This window comes from Pezoporus occidentalis, unplaced genomic scaffold (genome assembly GCF_034315485.1).
Source record: "Pezoporus occidentalis ecotype Australia unplaced genomic scaffold, CSIRO_AGI_Poc_V1 ctg276, whole genome shotgun sequence".
Lineage (NCBI taxonomy): Eukaryota > Metazoa > Chordata > Aves > Psittaciformes > Psittacidae > Pezoporus > Pezoporus occidentalis.
The window spans coordinates 585,833-599,924 of record NW_026914675.1 but is presented as its reverse complement, the minus strand read 5'-3'; the positions used below and the strand labels follow the sequence as shown (position 1 = coordinate 599,924).

At 67.0% G+C, this 14,092-nt stretch overlaps 3 protein-coding genes across 4 annotated transcripts in view; 1 reads left to right on the top strand and 2 right to left on the bottom strand.

Moving 5' to 3' along the window:
• Window positions 1-431: 431 nt before the first annotated feature.
• On the bottom strand, window positions 432-2,697 carry ATP5F1D (ATP synthase F1 subunit delta). The gene is made up of 5 exons (XM_062625075.1): window positions 2,544-2,697; window positions 2,134-2,287; window positions 1,755-1,843; window positions 1,173-1,300; window positions 432-559 (listed from the first exon to the last, which is right to left on the bottom strand). The coding sequence occupies exons 1-4, from the start codon at window positions 2,667-2,669 to the stop codon at window positions 1,178-1,180; spliced, it is 492 nt and encodes a 163-aa protein (XP_062481059.1). The 5' UTR covers window positions 2,670-2,697; the 3' UTR covers window positions 432-559; window positions 1,173-1,177.
• A 934-nt stretch (window positions 2,698-3,631) lies between these two features.
• Window positions 3,632-9,477, top strand: CBARP (CACN subunit beta associated regulatory protein). The gene is made up of 10 exons (XM_062625070.1): window positions 3,632-3,808; window positions 5,504-5,575; window positions 6,054-6,199; window positions 6,277-6,338; window positions 6,599-6,764; window positions 6,873-7,047; window positions 7,160-7,312; window positions 7,529-7,736; window positions 7,837-8,020; window positions 8,262-9,477. Exons 2-10 carry the CDS (start codon window positions 5,528-5,530, stop codon window positions 9,418-9,420), a joined length of 2,301 nt encoding a protein of 766 aa, XP_062481054.1. The 5' UTR covers window positions 3,632-3,808; window positions 5,504-5,527; the 3' UTR covers window positions 9,421-9,477.
• Window positions 9,478-10,729: 1,252 nt separating this feature from the next.
• The window catches only part of STK11 (serine/threonine kinase 11), a 33,662-nt gene continuing 30,299 nt past the window's right edge, over window positions 10,730-14,092 (bottom strand). Inside the window, exons 9-10 of one of the 2 annotated variants that reach the window (XM_062625072.1) lie at window positions 12,480-12,716; window positions 10,730-11,171 (exon numbers count right to left, since the gene is read on the bottom strand). In XM_062625072.1, coding sequence (XP_062481056.1) covers window positions 12,505-12,716 — 212 coding nt within the window. In that variant the 3' untranslated portion in view covers window positions 10,730-11,171; window positions 12,480-12,504. Of the gene's footprint in view, window positions 11,175-12,479; window positions 12,717-14,092 lie in introns of both variants that reach the window. The other variant, XM_062625071.1, reaches the window with a different exon arrangement.

Sequence of the window (14,092 nt, the reverse complement as noted above, 5' to 3'; positions counted from 1 at the left end):
AGGGGATGGGGGCCAAGCCCGGGCAGCTGCTGTCCAGCTGCAAGCAGCACCGTGATGAAACAGCCCAGAAACAGGAACTCCTGTGGCAACGGAGCTGGGTCGCTGAGCAAAAGCCGGATGGGGCAGGAAGCCTCTGGCACAGACGTGTATGGCCCCATGGATGCTGCCTCCTCCTCCTGCTGTAATCCCGCTGTCCAGGTGGATTATTTGAGGTGGAGGTAGCTGACAGCACATGGAAAGGGGTGTAACATCAGCCTGACAACCTCCCGAAGGTGAATCTCCCATGGATGGGAATGCCCAGCGGAGCCCAGGCACAGCTTCCCGAGCGGCTGCACCACAGCACGGGGCAGGAGCCAGCCCCAGGCACGCAGCCACCGGAGCAGCACGAGCTGCACCTCATGCCTCGGAAGAAGGCGGAATGCTACGAGATAGGATAACGTTTCCTTTTAATGGATCAGAGCGTTTTGTCCGCCTCCGTTTGTCCCAAACCATCTGTACAATAGGGGCAGCCAGGACAAGTGGGGCAGTCTGGGCTTCCTCTACATCCACAGGGCAATTCCTGCAACACAGAGAAATGGGATCGGTTTTAAGGTGGGTTCTGATCCAAGGGCTCTTAAACCACTGCCAGTAACCAAAAGCTAGGGGCTCTCCCAGGCCAGAGCAGAGAACCGAACCTGCCCCCTGCAGAGCCCCTTGGAGCAGCTCCTGGTGCCCCACCAGCCCCACACAGCCCCGCAGCTGCCAGCACACGGGAAAAGGAGGGGTAAGGCACCATAAAGGAAAAGGGGCCTGGCCCTGCTACCCCAAGACAGAAGCTGTTTGTTTGCAGTGGAAGGGAGCATACACAGGGCAGGGGCCGCCTGCTGCTCTCCCTCTGGGGCCTCAGGCATCAGCCTGCCCCTGAGCTGCCCTTCCCAGTGGTGACCTGGAGGCAGCAGTGAGGCCCCAGCAGCCTCCCCTGACATCAGGCTGAACCCAGAGGCCTCCCCAGCACCGCACCGGGGCCGTTCTGGGCAGGGTGAGCCCCATGGAGCTGACACCCCCAGAGAAGGGCAGCTCTGGTGTCACTGCTCCCCAAAGCCAGCTGCTGTGAGAGGAAGCTCCCTCTGGGCAGCACTGGAGCGCAGGAACTGGTCTGCAGAGATCCCAGCCAGGACACAGGTGACACTGACCTCAGTTACTCCAGGGCTTTTACAAGGGCTTCGTTCGCTTCTACTTTGATCTGAGCTTCTGCTTTAGCTGCTTCGTCAGATGCTGCAGCCATCTCTGAAACAGCCTTCTCCAGGTTTGATTTTGCAGTCTGAACACAAGAGCACAAGGAATTGCGTCACGGAGAGACCACGGCAGGACAGAGCCCTCCTACCCCCATGCAGGGGCCCCACAGACCCTGGGCTGGCCGCAGACACCTTATCAACAGGCCCTGCAGGGGGAAAGCTGGTTTGGAGACTAAAGAGGGTTGGGGAGGGGCAAGATCAGCATCTGTGTGAGGGAGGGAAGTGGCCTGGGGAAGGGGTAATGACTGCACAGCTTCCTCTCCCCGCAGCCTGTGGGGAGTTCATCAGGAGGAGCCCCTTTGATGCGGATCAGGGGGCGATGGGGAAGCAAGGGAGGGGGTGAAGGAGCAGCCCTGAGCTCCGGGCGTGCTTTGCACAGGCACAGGAAGCTCCTGAGACAACCCCCAGCACCACGGGGAGAGAACCACCCCCCCCGGAGGGAGCCCGGCTGCCGGCGCCTGCCCCAGAGAGGCCACTCACAGCCAGGTCCAGCATGTCCATGGTCACCGCCTCCTCCGCCAGCACCTGCACCGTGGAGTCCGCGTGGACCGTGACGGAGCCGCTGCTCACTGCGGAGGCACAAGAGCAGCACCGGCTCAGGCAGTGCTTGGGGGTCAGGCCACAGGACAGCGCATCCCGGAACCTCCACGATCCCTTTGCCATACCAAAGACTGACACCCCCCACTGCCGCGCTTCCCCACGTCCCTTGGGGACTGGAAGGAAAAGATGCTTCCAGAGAGGATGAACAGAACCAAAACCACCCAAGCCCAAGCAATGGCCTCACGCTGAGCCCCATCTCCCCCCCCCTGCACCGGGGCACCCCGTGATGGGCAGAGCTCCCCTGCCCTCCATCACTCACCGAAGTACTTGGTGGCGGTGCCATCCTCGGCATGGACGGTGACCACCCCCGGCTTGAGGACCTGCAGGGTGGGCACGTGCGAGGCCAGGATGCCGAAGGAGCCGGTCAGCGTGGGCACATCCACCTGCTTCACGTTGGCCCCGTTGTAGAACACCTGGAGACGGGAGAGCGGAGCGGGTGGGAACCGGCAACGGACGGGGAGGACGCCGGTGGCTGCGGGGAGGGGGGGCGGTCGCAAAGCCCCGGGGGTTAACACCGGTACCGAGTGGGGAAGGAGCCCCCCCGAGGGCCGGCGGTGGCGGTGGGACGGGGACGGGGGTGCCTGCGGCAGCGCCTCACACCCGGGAGCGGAGCGGGACCGAGCCCGAGGTCAGGGCCAAGGTCGGTGCCGGTGGCGGGGCCCGCGGTACCTGCGTGGGCGAGGCGAAGGTGAAGGCCATGGGCGCGGGCCCGGCCGCGGCCTCCGCGTACCCGCGGGCTCGGGGCAGCACCGGGCGGGCGGCGAGCAGCGGGGCGAGGCGGCGGGCGGCCAACATGGCGGCGGCGGCGGCGGGCACGGGCGGGCGGCGGGGCGCGGCCCACGTGACACGGAGGAGCGGATCCCGGCGTGCCCCGCGGCCCGGACTACAGCGGCCGTGAGGCGCTGCGCCCGCCCGGAAGTGTCGGCGGAGGGGCGGTGGGCCGCGGAGGATCATGGGATTTGTAGTTCTGGGGCCCGATGATGGGGGCAGTGGGGGGGAGAGACCTTGAACGGAGCCAACCGGGAACCCCCGGGCCCGGAGGGGCTGTGAGGGCAGGGCTGGGGTACAGGCAGGGCTGGGGTACAGGCAGGGCTCGGGTACAGGCAGGGCTGGGGTACAGGCAGGGCTGGGGTACAGGCAGGGCTGGGGTACAGGCAGGGCTCGGGTACAGGCAGGGCTCCTGGTACAAGCAGGGCTCGGGTACAGGCAGGGCTCTGAGTACAAGCAGAGCTCCGGTACGGGCAGGGCTCGGGTACAGGCGGGGCCCCGGTTACAGGCAGGGCTCTGAGTACAGGCAGAGCTCCGGTACAGGCAGGGCTCCTGGTACAAGCAGGGCTCTGAGTACAGGCAGGGCTCTGGTTACAGGCAGGGGTCCGGGTCCAGGTGGGGCTCTGGGTACAGGCAGGGCTCGGGTACAGGGAGGGCTGATGCAGGCAAGACCCCGGTACAAACAAGGCTGATGCAGGCACGGTTCCGGTACAGAGTTGATACAGGCATGGCTCCGGTACAAGCAGGGTTGACACAGGCAGGGCTCCAGTACAGACAGGGCTGGCTGTGGGGCAGGCAGGGCTCTGGGTACAGGCAGGGTTCTGGTACAGGCAGGGCTGGTGCAGGCAGGGCTCCGGTACAGACAGAGTTGATACAGGCAGGGCTCTGGTACAGGCAGAGTTGATACAGGCAGGGCTCCGGTACAGGCAGAGTTGATACAGGCAGGGCTGGCTGTGGGGCAGGCAGGATTCTGGTACAGGCAGGGCTGGCTCTGAGTACAGGAAGGGTTCTGGTACAGGCAGGGCTGGTGCAGGCAGGGCTCGGGGCAGCCCCTATCCCCACGTGACGCCCGCGCCGCGCGGGGGCGGCTCCGGTTCATTCATAAATCCCGGGGCCACCCCGCACCGAGCGCAGCGGCGGCGATGGAGCCCCGGTCCCGGCTGTAGGTGAGTGTCTGGCCCCGCCGCCTCGCGACAGCCCCTATCGCGACAGCCGGACCCGGCCCGACCGGGGAGACCCCCTCGCATCCCACCGCGCGTGGAGGTCCTGGGGGGTCCTGCATCCCTGTCAGCATCCCTACCCTACATCCCTGCCTGCATCCCTACCCTACATCCCTGCCAGCATCCCTACCCTACGTCCCTGCCAGCATCCTTACCCTACATCCCTGCCAGCATCCCTACCCTACATCCCTGCCAGCATCCTTACCCTACATCTCTGACAGCATCCCTTCCCCATATCCCGCATCCTTGCCCCACATCCTTCTCCGCCCCGTGGGGCTCCCATATGCTGCTACCCCACATCCCTGCCAGCATCCTTGCCTACCTCCCGCATCCCTGCCTGCATCCCACATCCCGGGTGGGGCCGGGGCAGCCGCGGGGAGCAGAGCGGGTCCTTCTGCTCCTCCCCCCCCCCCCCCCCGGCCCCATGGGATGCGCACACCTGTGGGGCACAGACCCCGCCCTCCCCCTCCACTCCGTGCGGGAGCGCTGGGTCCCCCGGCCCGAGCCCCCCGTGTCTGTGTCCGTGTCCCGGCCCGGGGCCGCCCAGAGGCCGCGGGGACTGGCCCCTCCAGACAATGGCCGCGCTGTTCCAGCTGGGTCGCCATGGAGACGGGATTCCTCCATGATGGGGAACGGGGGGGCACCCTTCATCCGTCATCCTTCCCCCCCTCCCCAGAGCCCCAGCCTCGGTGCCCGCAGGGATCCCATCCATGGGTGCCCATCCCACCGGGGCCGCCCCCCGCCAGGCCCCGGCTCTCCCCATGCCCTGGGCACAGCGCCGGGGGGGCAGAGGAGGGACCCCCCCTTTCTCCATCCCCAGGGGTCTCGGGGTACCTCCCATCACCCCACATCACCCTGCACCACCCCGGCAGCTCGGCGGTGCCCCAGGGCCGGTGCAAGGGGGGGTCTCCCCCAGACCGCCCCCATATCCCTCCGAGGGGTCCGTACTGATCCCCAGTGGCCCCACCCCCGGCCCTCGCTGCCGGCCGAGCCCCCCCGGAGCAGCGGCTCCCCCCCCCCCCCGGGGGCCGAGGCTCCATTCACGGCTTTCTCTGACCTGGTTTTGAGCGGATTCCAGCGGAGCGACCCCCGACACCGGCATCACCCCCCCACCCCTCTGCCCCCCCCCGCCCCCGGCAGCACGGACCCTGCGGTGCCGGAGCCGCTGCTGGGCTGACTCAAGCCCCAAGAGCCGCTGGGATCCCGCCTGCCCCCCCCCCCCCCTTCAGTGCCCCGAGCTGCTCCCCACAAGCTTCCCCTGTCCCCCCCCCCCCTCGGGGCACCGTCCCGGCCAGCACGGGGGAAGCTCCGGCTGCCGGCGGGGACTCGGGTCTGTGCCCCACGGGAAGCCGGGCGCAAGGTGACAGCGATGGGGGGCCAGGGGGCTGCATCCTCCTCCCCATCCCTCCATCCTGCTTCCCTCCATCCCACCGCGCCTCCATCCTTCCTCCTGACCACACCCTCTCTCCATCCCTTCATCCCGGTCCCTCCCTCCATCCCTCCCTCCCGGTCCCTCCCTCCCGGTTCCTCCCGGTCTTTCCCGCACCGCGGTGCCGGGCAGGGCCCCGGGGCCGGGCAGGACCCGCTGCCCCCTACCCCCGGCCCGGCCCCGGCACCTCCCTCTGGTTCCCCCCGCCCCAGGACGCACTCGGGCTGGGACGGACCATGAGCGATGAGCCGACACCGTGGGACAACGCGACCGAGAGCGCGACGGTGAGGAGGGCCGCACTGCCCACCCCTGCCTGCGCTGCCCCCGCCGGGCTCCCGGCTTGGGGGGGGGGGTCCTGGGGGGGGGGGGGGACGGGCTCTGCATGGCCTCCATGGGGCTGGGGTCTGCGTCCCGCTGCCACCCCCCTGCTGCATCGCTCCTGGGGGTGGGTGACCCCTCTCCGTGCCCTCCGCATCCCCCTGAGATGCTCAGAGTGCTGCTACACGGGGGTGCAGGCACCGACCCCCGCGCTGGGGCTGGGGTCCTGTCCCCCTCCCCATCCCTGCTCGGTGTGGGGCCCCCCGGCTACCGTTGCCTTGGTGAAGGCGGGTCCCCAGAGCCGGCAGCAGGCCCGGGGGTGGCGGGGGAGCAGGAGCATCTCTGGGGAGCAGCGCTCAGCGTCAGCCCCACACCCCCATGGGGCCGGAGCTGGGCTGTGGACCCTCCCCCCCCCCCCCGGCTCAGCCCCTATGCCTGGCGCAGGCGGTGCCCGGTGAGGTGTCCCCCCAGGATGGGTACGTGCTGCTCCTTGCCCTGCTCTCCATCTTCATCGGCGGCACCCTGGTCCTGCTCTCCAGCATCCTGATCATCTGCCGCCGGTGCTGCGAGGCTGACCGCCGGCACTCCAGGTGGGCAGCGCCACGAGGTGGGGTACGGGTTGGGGCGGGCACTGTGGGGCACTGCTGACCCCTGCATCTCCCAACAGAGCCAGCGATGACCCCGAGAAAACCAACACCACCTACCTGGAGGACTCGCAGCCGGCCCAGGGTGAGCGTCACAGCGACCTGCCCCTGTCCCCCCGCCAGTAACACCAGCAGCTCCCCAATGGGGGTGAAGCAGCTCCTGCCCCCCCCCCCCTTTCCTGGGTGCTGGGGTGGCCGCACACCCCCATTGCCCAACACCCAACTGGGTGGTTGGCACTGAGGCCTTGGGTGCAGTGAGTTTGCCCGGCCTCAGCAGGGGATGCTGGGGATGCTGCTGTGCCCCACGGTGGGGGTCCCTGCTTACTGACACCCCCTTTTCCATAGATATCACCATCAAAGTGGAGGACCCCGACTGCCTGTCGTCCTCCAGCTACCGGGATGCGGAGAGCGAGCGGTTCCTGTCCTCCAGCTCCTCCACCGCCCGCCGCGTGTCCTTCAACGAGGCCGCGCTCTTCGAGCAGGGCAAGAAGACCCAGGAGAAGGGGAGGAGGTGAAGCTCCAGGCTGGGACAGGGGGAGAGCCAAGAGGGACGGGACGGGGAACGGGACACACACAATGACACCGGGGCCCCCCCCTCCTAACGCTGCGCGCCCGGCAGGTACACGCTGACGGAGGGGGACTTCCACCACCTGAAGAACGCCCGCCTGACCCACCTGCACCTCCCGCCGCCCGCCCTCAAGATCGTCACCATCCACGAGTGCGAGTCCAGCGAGAACAGCCTGGCCATGACCCCGCGCCTGCCGCCCGCCAAGCCCGGCCTCGCCATCTTCCAAGTGAGCCTCTGGGGGTTTGGGGGGCTTGGGGCAAGGTCCTGGGGTGTGCAAGGGGGCCCCTCCTGGTCGCTGGCTCTGGGGTGGAGCCTCCTGAGCGCTCTCTGCCCCGCAGCCCCCCGCGGGGGCCCTGCCGCAGCCGGTGCTCCCCAGCCACGCCGTGTGCCCCAGCTCGGCCCTGCCCGGGGACACCTACAACTCCAGCGCCGACACCAGCTTCACCCAGGCCAGCCCGGCCGCCTCCTCCGACTCCGGGGAGGGCCCCTCGGTGAGTACCGGGACCGGGCAGGGGAAGAACCTGCCCTGACCCCTCCATTCCCACTTGGGGCAACTTGGGGGCGGGAGACACGTGGGGAGGATGTGGAGGACCCGGCTCTGTCCCCCCCCCCTCCTCCCCATCCCCTTCCTTGGGGGACATTTGTGCATCAGCTGAGCGGGATGAAGCCCTCACGGTCCGTGTCCCCCCCCTACCCCGTGCTCCCAGTTGGCAGCAGCACCCAGGAGTGGGAAGGCGGCTGGACCGGGCAGCGCCGGCCCCGGGGAGCCCCCCCCGGCCCCCGCTCAGGGCACGGTGCTGCAGTTCTTCACCCGCCTGCGCCGTCACGCCAGCCTGGACGGGGCCAGCCCCTACTTCAAGATCAAGAAGTGGAAGCTGGAGAGCACCCAGCGGGCGTCCAGCCTGGACACCAGAGGTGGGAGCTGCCCCATGGGGTCGGGCACGGGGATCGCTGGCAGCGCCGGGATGGAACCGGCCCCCCCGCCTAGCCCTGCCCTGTGCTCTCCCTCCTCCAGGCTCTCCCAAGCGGCGGCAGTTCCAACGGCAGCGGGCGGCCAGCGAGAGCATGGACCAGGAGGACCGGGACCCCCACCAGACCGACATCATCCAGTACATCGCCCGCACGGACGATGTGGCCTTCCACCCCGCGGGGGGGCCCTTCCTGCCCTCCCCCGCCAGCCCCCCACCCTCTCTCGGCAGGTATTTTTCAGTAGATAGAGGGGATGGGGGGGGGGGGACGGGACGAACGGGACCGGACCGGGAAGGTTCTGGGGGACCCCAAGCACGAGGGGGCTCCCACCTTCATGCGGCTTTGGTGTGGGGTGGATGGGGGGGGGGGGGCGGCAGCAGCAGGGGGTGGATGATGCATGGGGAAGGTGATGGGGACCACAGCGTTGAGTCCATTCCCGTCCCTGCCGTGATGCCGGGGTGGTGCCCGCAGGTTAGAGCCGGGCGAGGGCAGCCCCGGCGAGGCCGGGGTCCCCGAGCCCCCCAGCGCCTACCACGACATCTGGAGCCTCCGCGCCTCGCTGGAGCTCTACGCCTCCTCCGAGCGCAGCAACGACCAGGACTCGGTGCGCAGCGACGGCGGCGACAGCGTCTCCTCGGCCGGCGGCTTCCCCCCCTGCCCCTCTTCATCCCTGGACGAGGCCGAAGGCCCCGAGGAGAAGCTCTGGGGTCGGCCCAAGTCGGAGGAGTCGGAGCCCGGCACACGCAAGCTGCTGCAGATGGACAGCGGCTACGCCTCCATTGAGGCGCCCAGCCGGGGGGGCGAGGAGGGGCCCCCCAAGGACCAGACGGCCTCTGAGAAGCGCATTTGCTTCACCAGCGCGGGGCGGAAAGGCACCATCTTCGAGAGCTTCGAGGGCCGGGAACCGGAGGAGGAGGAAGAGGAAGAGGAGGAGGAAGAGGAGGAGGAGGAAGGCAGCACGGTCCGGGGTGCGGCTGGGGGGGGTTTCCCCCGTCCCCACAGCCCCCTGGCCTGGTCCCCGTACGGGCAGATGTTCCCGGGGCGGGAGGCGCTGCCCCGGCGGGACTACAGCATCGACGAGAAGACGGACGCGTTGTTCAACGCCTTCGTGCGCCACGACCCCCAGTTCGACGAGTCCCCGCTGCGGGGCAAGCACCGCTCCCGCACTCACCTGCGCAAGCAGTGGCAGCACACGAAGCAGTACAGCGACCCCGGCGTGCGTTACCCGGCCCTGGAGCGGCACCGCACCCCGCTGCGCCGAGGAGACAGCGCCAACTACCCCCTGGACAGCCGCTTCCACAGCCCCCTGCCCCGCATCGTCAGCGCCGGCGACGAGGAGGCGGCGGAGGCGGCCGATGGGGTCCCCCCCGACGCCGAGATCCAGGTGATCGTGGAGGAGGAGCCCGGAGAGGCCGTGCCCGAGCCCAAAGGTGGCCCCGAGCCCCCCGGGGATTGCCCCGGCCCCGGGAGGTGCCTGGGGCTGGGCTCCGGCTCGGAGCTGATGATGGACAAGATCACGGGCGGCATCGAGGAGCGGCTCTACGGGCACTTGAGGAAGGCGGGGGGCAGCCCCGAGCACACGGTGGCCGTGGCGGCCAGCGACGCCCCCCCCGACCACAGCCCTGTCTAAGGCTCAAAGCGAGGGGGAAGAGACCCCGGCACAGGGGTTCGGGGCTCCATCCCCTCCTGCTGCACGGCAGGGCCAGGAGGATGCGTGGGGTCCCCTGGCTGTACCCCCCCCCTCTCCGGTGCGGGGGTCCGGCAGCGCGGGGTGGCCGAGGGGCCAGGCAGCGGCGCAGGGCCCCGGGGGGGAGTTGAGATGGGGCAGAGCAAGGAGGGGGTAAGCCCTGGGCCCCGGCAGAGCTGTGTAGCAGACACGCTGCCCCCGTGCTCCCGTGTTCACAAGCAATAATGCCCCCGGTGCAGCCGGGATGTCCCGGTGGGGACGGGGCCAGAGCTGGGTACTCCCCCTCCCGCCGCCGCGGTGCCACGCTGCTGGGAAGGGAGGGGGGGCGGTTATTTGGGGAGGGAGAGCCCCCTCCTCAAGCCCATTCCCCCCCTCCAGTTCTGCAGGGATCCTGGGATCTAAACTGGAAGCCACTGGGGTGGCCGTGCTGGGGCAAGAGGATGCTCGAGGGGCTCCTGTGGCAGCATCCCGAGGGCTGGGGAGCCGGAACGAGCCCTGGGCCCCCCCCAAAGCATCCCCAATAGGGGTGGGGGTTGCCTGGGTGTAAAGGGCAAGAGCCAAGCATGGGTGACCCCCAAGTGCTCCACACCCCCCCCGCCCTCCCGAGCAGCTCAGAGGATTTGTATTGATATTGATGGGTACAGAGGCAGTGGCTGCTCCTGGGGGGGGAGCTCTGCTTTTTAGTGGGGTTTTATTTGTGTTTCAAAGGATGGGTACGTAAAAAAAAGGGGGAAAACCCAATAGTAACTGCCCAACTGTGTTACCTGTTCCCTGGGGGGGGGGGGGGGGGCTGGGACGGGGAGAGCCCCTTGGCCCCCCAACTGCATGCGAGTCAAGAGGCCGGGTCGCTCCTTCCCCCCGCCAAGTCTCTGTCCAAAGCACCAAGTCGAGCTCCAACTCGGTGGTTTTAAGTCTCTAAACAAGACAAAAAGACAAAAAACACCCCAAAAGCGTGCCTCCTCTGAGCTTGTTTCCGTGCGGGGCAGGGGCTGGCTGGGGAGGGCAGGGAGCCTCCGGCCCCCCCACATCACCCCCGAGGAGCGGCTTTGCCAGGCCGAGGAGGAAGGAGAGGACCAAACCCCACCTCGCTGCTTGCACTTTATTGTGGTTTTCTTAAAAAAAGGAGAAAAAAAGGAAAAAAAAAAAAAAAGGAAAAAAAAAAAAAGGAAAGGAAAAGAAGAGTCGACGACCGCTCCCGAGCCCTTCACAGCATGCAGGTTTCATAGAGCTTTGCTTTGTCTTAATACCTGGGTGGTTTTTTTTTTCCTCATCGGGTTTATTTTCACACATCACGATGTGTAGGAATCTCTAAATATACCGCAAATATAAACAAAACCAAGGGGGAAAAAAACCAAAAAAAGAGAGGAAAATATATAATATATAACAGTAGTCTAAAACATAAAGTGCACGGCAATGGCTTTGCACGACTTCTACACAGCCAGGGGGGGCCCCGGCCCCGCTGCTCCCACCCCCAAATCCAAACCCGGAGCAGGGGCTCGCTTGGCAAAGTGATGGGAGAGCAGCTGGGATCCGTCCTCCCGCGGCCACCATCGGGGTTCCTGGGTCCAGGCGGGAGCGGGGCCGTGGTTGGGTTCCTCTGGGTTCTTTTTGGATCACAAGCACAGTCCACGCCAGGAGGGAGGCAGAGCCGGGGCGATGGGGGGGGGGACGGGACACGGGCTGGCCCCGGGGCGCTGCTGTGGGGAGCAGAGGGGTTACAGTGAGTGCAGGGCCCCATGTGTTCTCCAGGTTCCCCCTCTCTTGATGGCACCGTGTGGATGGGAATATGGGGGTCCCAGGGACCCCGCTCCATCCCGGAGCTCCATCCTAGCACCCAGCCCTTTGCCCACATCACCCCCCCTTGCTCCCGCAGCCTGGAAGCAAATCCCAAGCTTCACCTGTGGCCTGGAGACAAAGCGCTGCTTCTGTCAATGGTTTTAGGGTGCTGACTGCTGGGGCAGGGCTGGGGATTCCCAACCGTTCCCGGCCATCCCCGCAGGGCATGAACCGGGCTCAGGCAGCCCGCATGGACCTTCCCCTTCCCAAAACCTCTGGGCACCCGCAGTGGAGCCCCCAGCCCTGGGAACCGAGCGGGAAGGGGGTGAGAGGAGCCCCTGATCCCGCCGGGAAACCCGGATCCGAGGCATTTGCTTGCGGCTCCCGTAGGTCCCCGTGCAGGTGAGTCACTGCCAGGCATGAATTAAAGATGAAGCTGCCACAGGGGCCCGAGCTCTGACAGCTGCAGGGGGAGGAAGGCGCTTTTATTTCGGGCTCCTTTCACACCACAAAGCTGGTCGTGATCCAGGCGGATCCAGAGCCTCAGCCCCACGGAGCCGTGACGCGCGAGCAGAGCCCGGGGGTGGCCTGAGTCATCGCTGCCTCACTCATGAATGAGGGCTGGGAAGAAGGGACAGGGAATGCGGAGCCCTGGAAAGAGCCGGAAGGAGGAGGAGGAGGAGGGAGCGGGGATGATGCTCAGCTTCCCCAGGAGGGGAAGGGGCTCAGCTATGGCCAGCGGTGACACGGACACCTCGTGGTCCAGGAGGACTCCGGGGCAGGGAATGGGGCTGTCCTGATGCTGCAGCCCAGCAAGGGGAGGAAGGATGAGGCAGCAGCTTACATGGAGAGAGTAGAGCAGAGCCAGGCAGAATGGGGAGCAGATGCACCCCTCACAGTGCAGAAGCTCCCAGGGACGTGTGTCAAGGTTGGAGGTAAGGAAGAAGCTCATCACTGTGAGGGTGCCCAAAGAAGGGGTGAATGCTCCATCCCTGGCGGTGTTCAAGGCCAGGTTGGACAGAGCCTTGGGCCACATGTGAAGCACCCCTACCCACGGCAGGGGTTGGAACTGGATGATCCTAAGGTCCTTTCCCACCCAAACCATTCCATGATTCTATCTGCAGGGGGATGCTCAGCACCCAGAGCTCTCCCCTCTCCACACGAGGGGCTGCAGAACACCCCTCCTGCTGCCCCTGGCTCAGATGTGTGTGTGTGTCCCCCATTACCTGTGCGGAGCGAGGGGCCCCGGCCTCACTGCTGCTTGCACGTGGAGAGCTTGCGGATCTTGCTGCTGGCGGAGCAGGCCTTGCGCGAGGGGTTGGAGGAGGCGCTGGCCCGGCGCTCGCTCTTGGCTTTGGTGCTGAGCTGCCCCGGCTCCGTCCCGTTCATGCACACGGGCTTGGGCAGCCCCCGGCCACGGCTCTGCCCGTTCTGCGCCGCTGCCTCCTCCTCAGGCACCTGCCCTGCAAGGGGAGAGGGAGGTGAGGCAGCGGGAGGGCACCGGAGCATCGCCCCTTCCCATCGCCCCTTCCCATTGCCCCTTTCCCATTGCCCCTTCCCATTGCCCCTTTCCCATCGCCCCTAACGCTGCTGCTCCCGCGGGGGGGGACATCAGAGCCCGGCTTCAGCGCCTGCAGGGGCAGCACAGGAAGGATGTGTGAGGAGGGCGCAGAGGCTGCAGCCCTGTTCCTGCAGCGCTCCAGAGGGAGGTGGAAACGTAAGGGGCTGGGGGCACGATGGGGGGATCCCCCCTCCAGCGGTGGGAGAACGGCCTCAAATCAGCTCCAGAGCAGCTCAGTGACTCAGCACACTAAGAGCCATTTCCAGAGGCATCTCCTGCAACGGGGTCGGGTCCATGCGCTCACCTCTCCCCAGCACAGCCCTGGCCCCCTGCTCCCACTGGTGCATCCCCAGACAGGCAGGGGCTGGTTCCCATCTCCCCCCCGCCCCAGATCCAGCCGAGGCAATTTCCTTCCAGCAGGAACGTCACGCTCCAGGGCCCTTCAGTTATGACTCAGAGGGGTGAGTGGAAGCGAAGGCTGTAAGACGATTATGTATAATTTTCTTTAAAGGATGCTCAATCCTTTCTCTGCCAAGGCCGAGCAGCGTCATCCGTCCGCACTTGTGCCACTGATCACCCCACTGCTCGCAGAGGAGGGGGACACGCACATGGGGATGGGTGGTGGGAGACACACTCCTCCTCGGGGGGTCCACCAGACCCCTGCACCCTCCCCTGCCTCGGCACTGCTGCAGGACCCCGTCCTCCATCCCTGCGCCGCGCTGATGGACACACGGGGCACATCCTCGGTGGGTGAGGAGGGGACAAGGGGCCATGGGGGTCACTTTCAGCACCCACCTTCCTCTTGAAGGCCCAAAGCAGTGGAGGCAACAGGAGCCTGGCCCGAGTGCCTGGAGGGGCCCAGCTTTGGCAAAGCCTCATTCACCGGCGCAGAGACCGGAGCAAAGCGCTGGCACAGGCTCCTCTGACCGCCCCACTGAGCCTGAGCCAGGCACTTCTGCTGCTCACCTGATGCTCCACGTGTGCCCGAGTGTGTCACTGCTGGAGCCGGGGCACCCGCAGCGTCCCGGGGGGTGTCCATGTCCAACCACGCACCTCCCTCCCCACAAACAGGGATGCAGCTCCTTGCGCAGCTCCCCACCAAGCAGGGAGCTACCTCGGGCATGTCCTCACCTCCAGGGCTCAGGAAGGCTCAGGAGCATGAAGCAGACACCGCTTGGACACATCTGGACCTGTCACTGACCCGCTCCCACTGTGGGGCAGGCCCAGGCTCTATGAGCTGCTCCAGCAGAGCTGGTCACAAGTGCTCCCCATGGGACC

Coding starts and splice junctions, on each gene's coding strand:
- ATP5F1D (XM_062625075.1), bottom strand. CDS start 2,669: ATGTTGGCCGCCCGCCGCCTCGCCCCGCTGCTCGCCGCCCGCCCGGTG. Junction 1,844..2,133: donor CACCGCCACCAAGTACTTCG/GTGAGTGATGGA, acceptor GTGCCTCCGCAG/TGAGCAGCGGCTCCGTCACG. Junction 1,301..1,754: donor TGGACATGCTGGACCTGGCT/GTGAGTGGCCTC, acceptor TCTTGTGTTCAG/ACTGCAAAATCAAACCTGGA.
- CBARP (XM_062625070.1), top strand. CDS start 5,528: ATGAGCGATGAGCCGACACCGTGGGACAACGCGACCGAGAGCGCGACG. Junction 7,048..7,159: donor CCGGCCTCGCCATCTTCCAA/GTGAGCCTCTGG, acceptor TCTGCCCCGCAG/CCCCCCGCGGGGGCCCTGCC. Junction 7,737..7,836: donor GTCCAGCCTGGACACCAGAG/GTGGGAGCTGCC, acceptor TCCCTCCTCCAG/GCTCTCCCAAGCGGCGGCAG.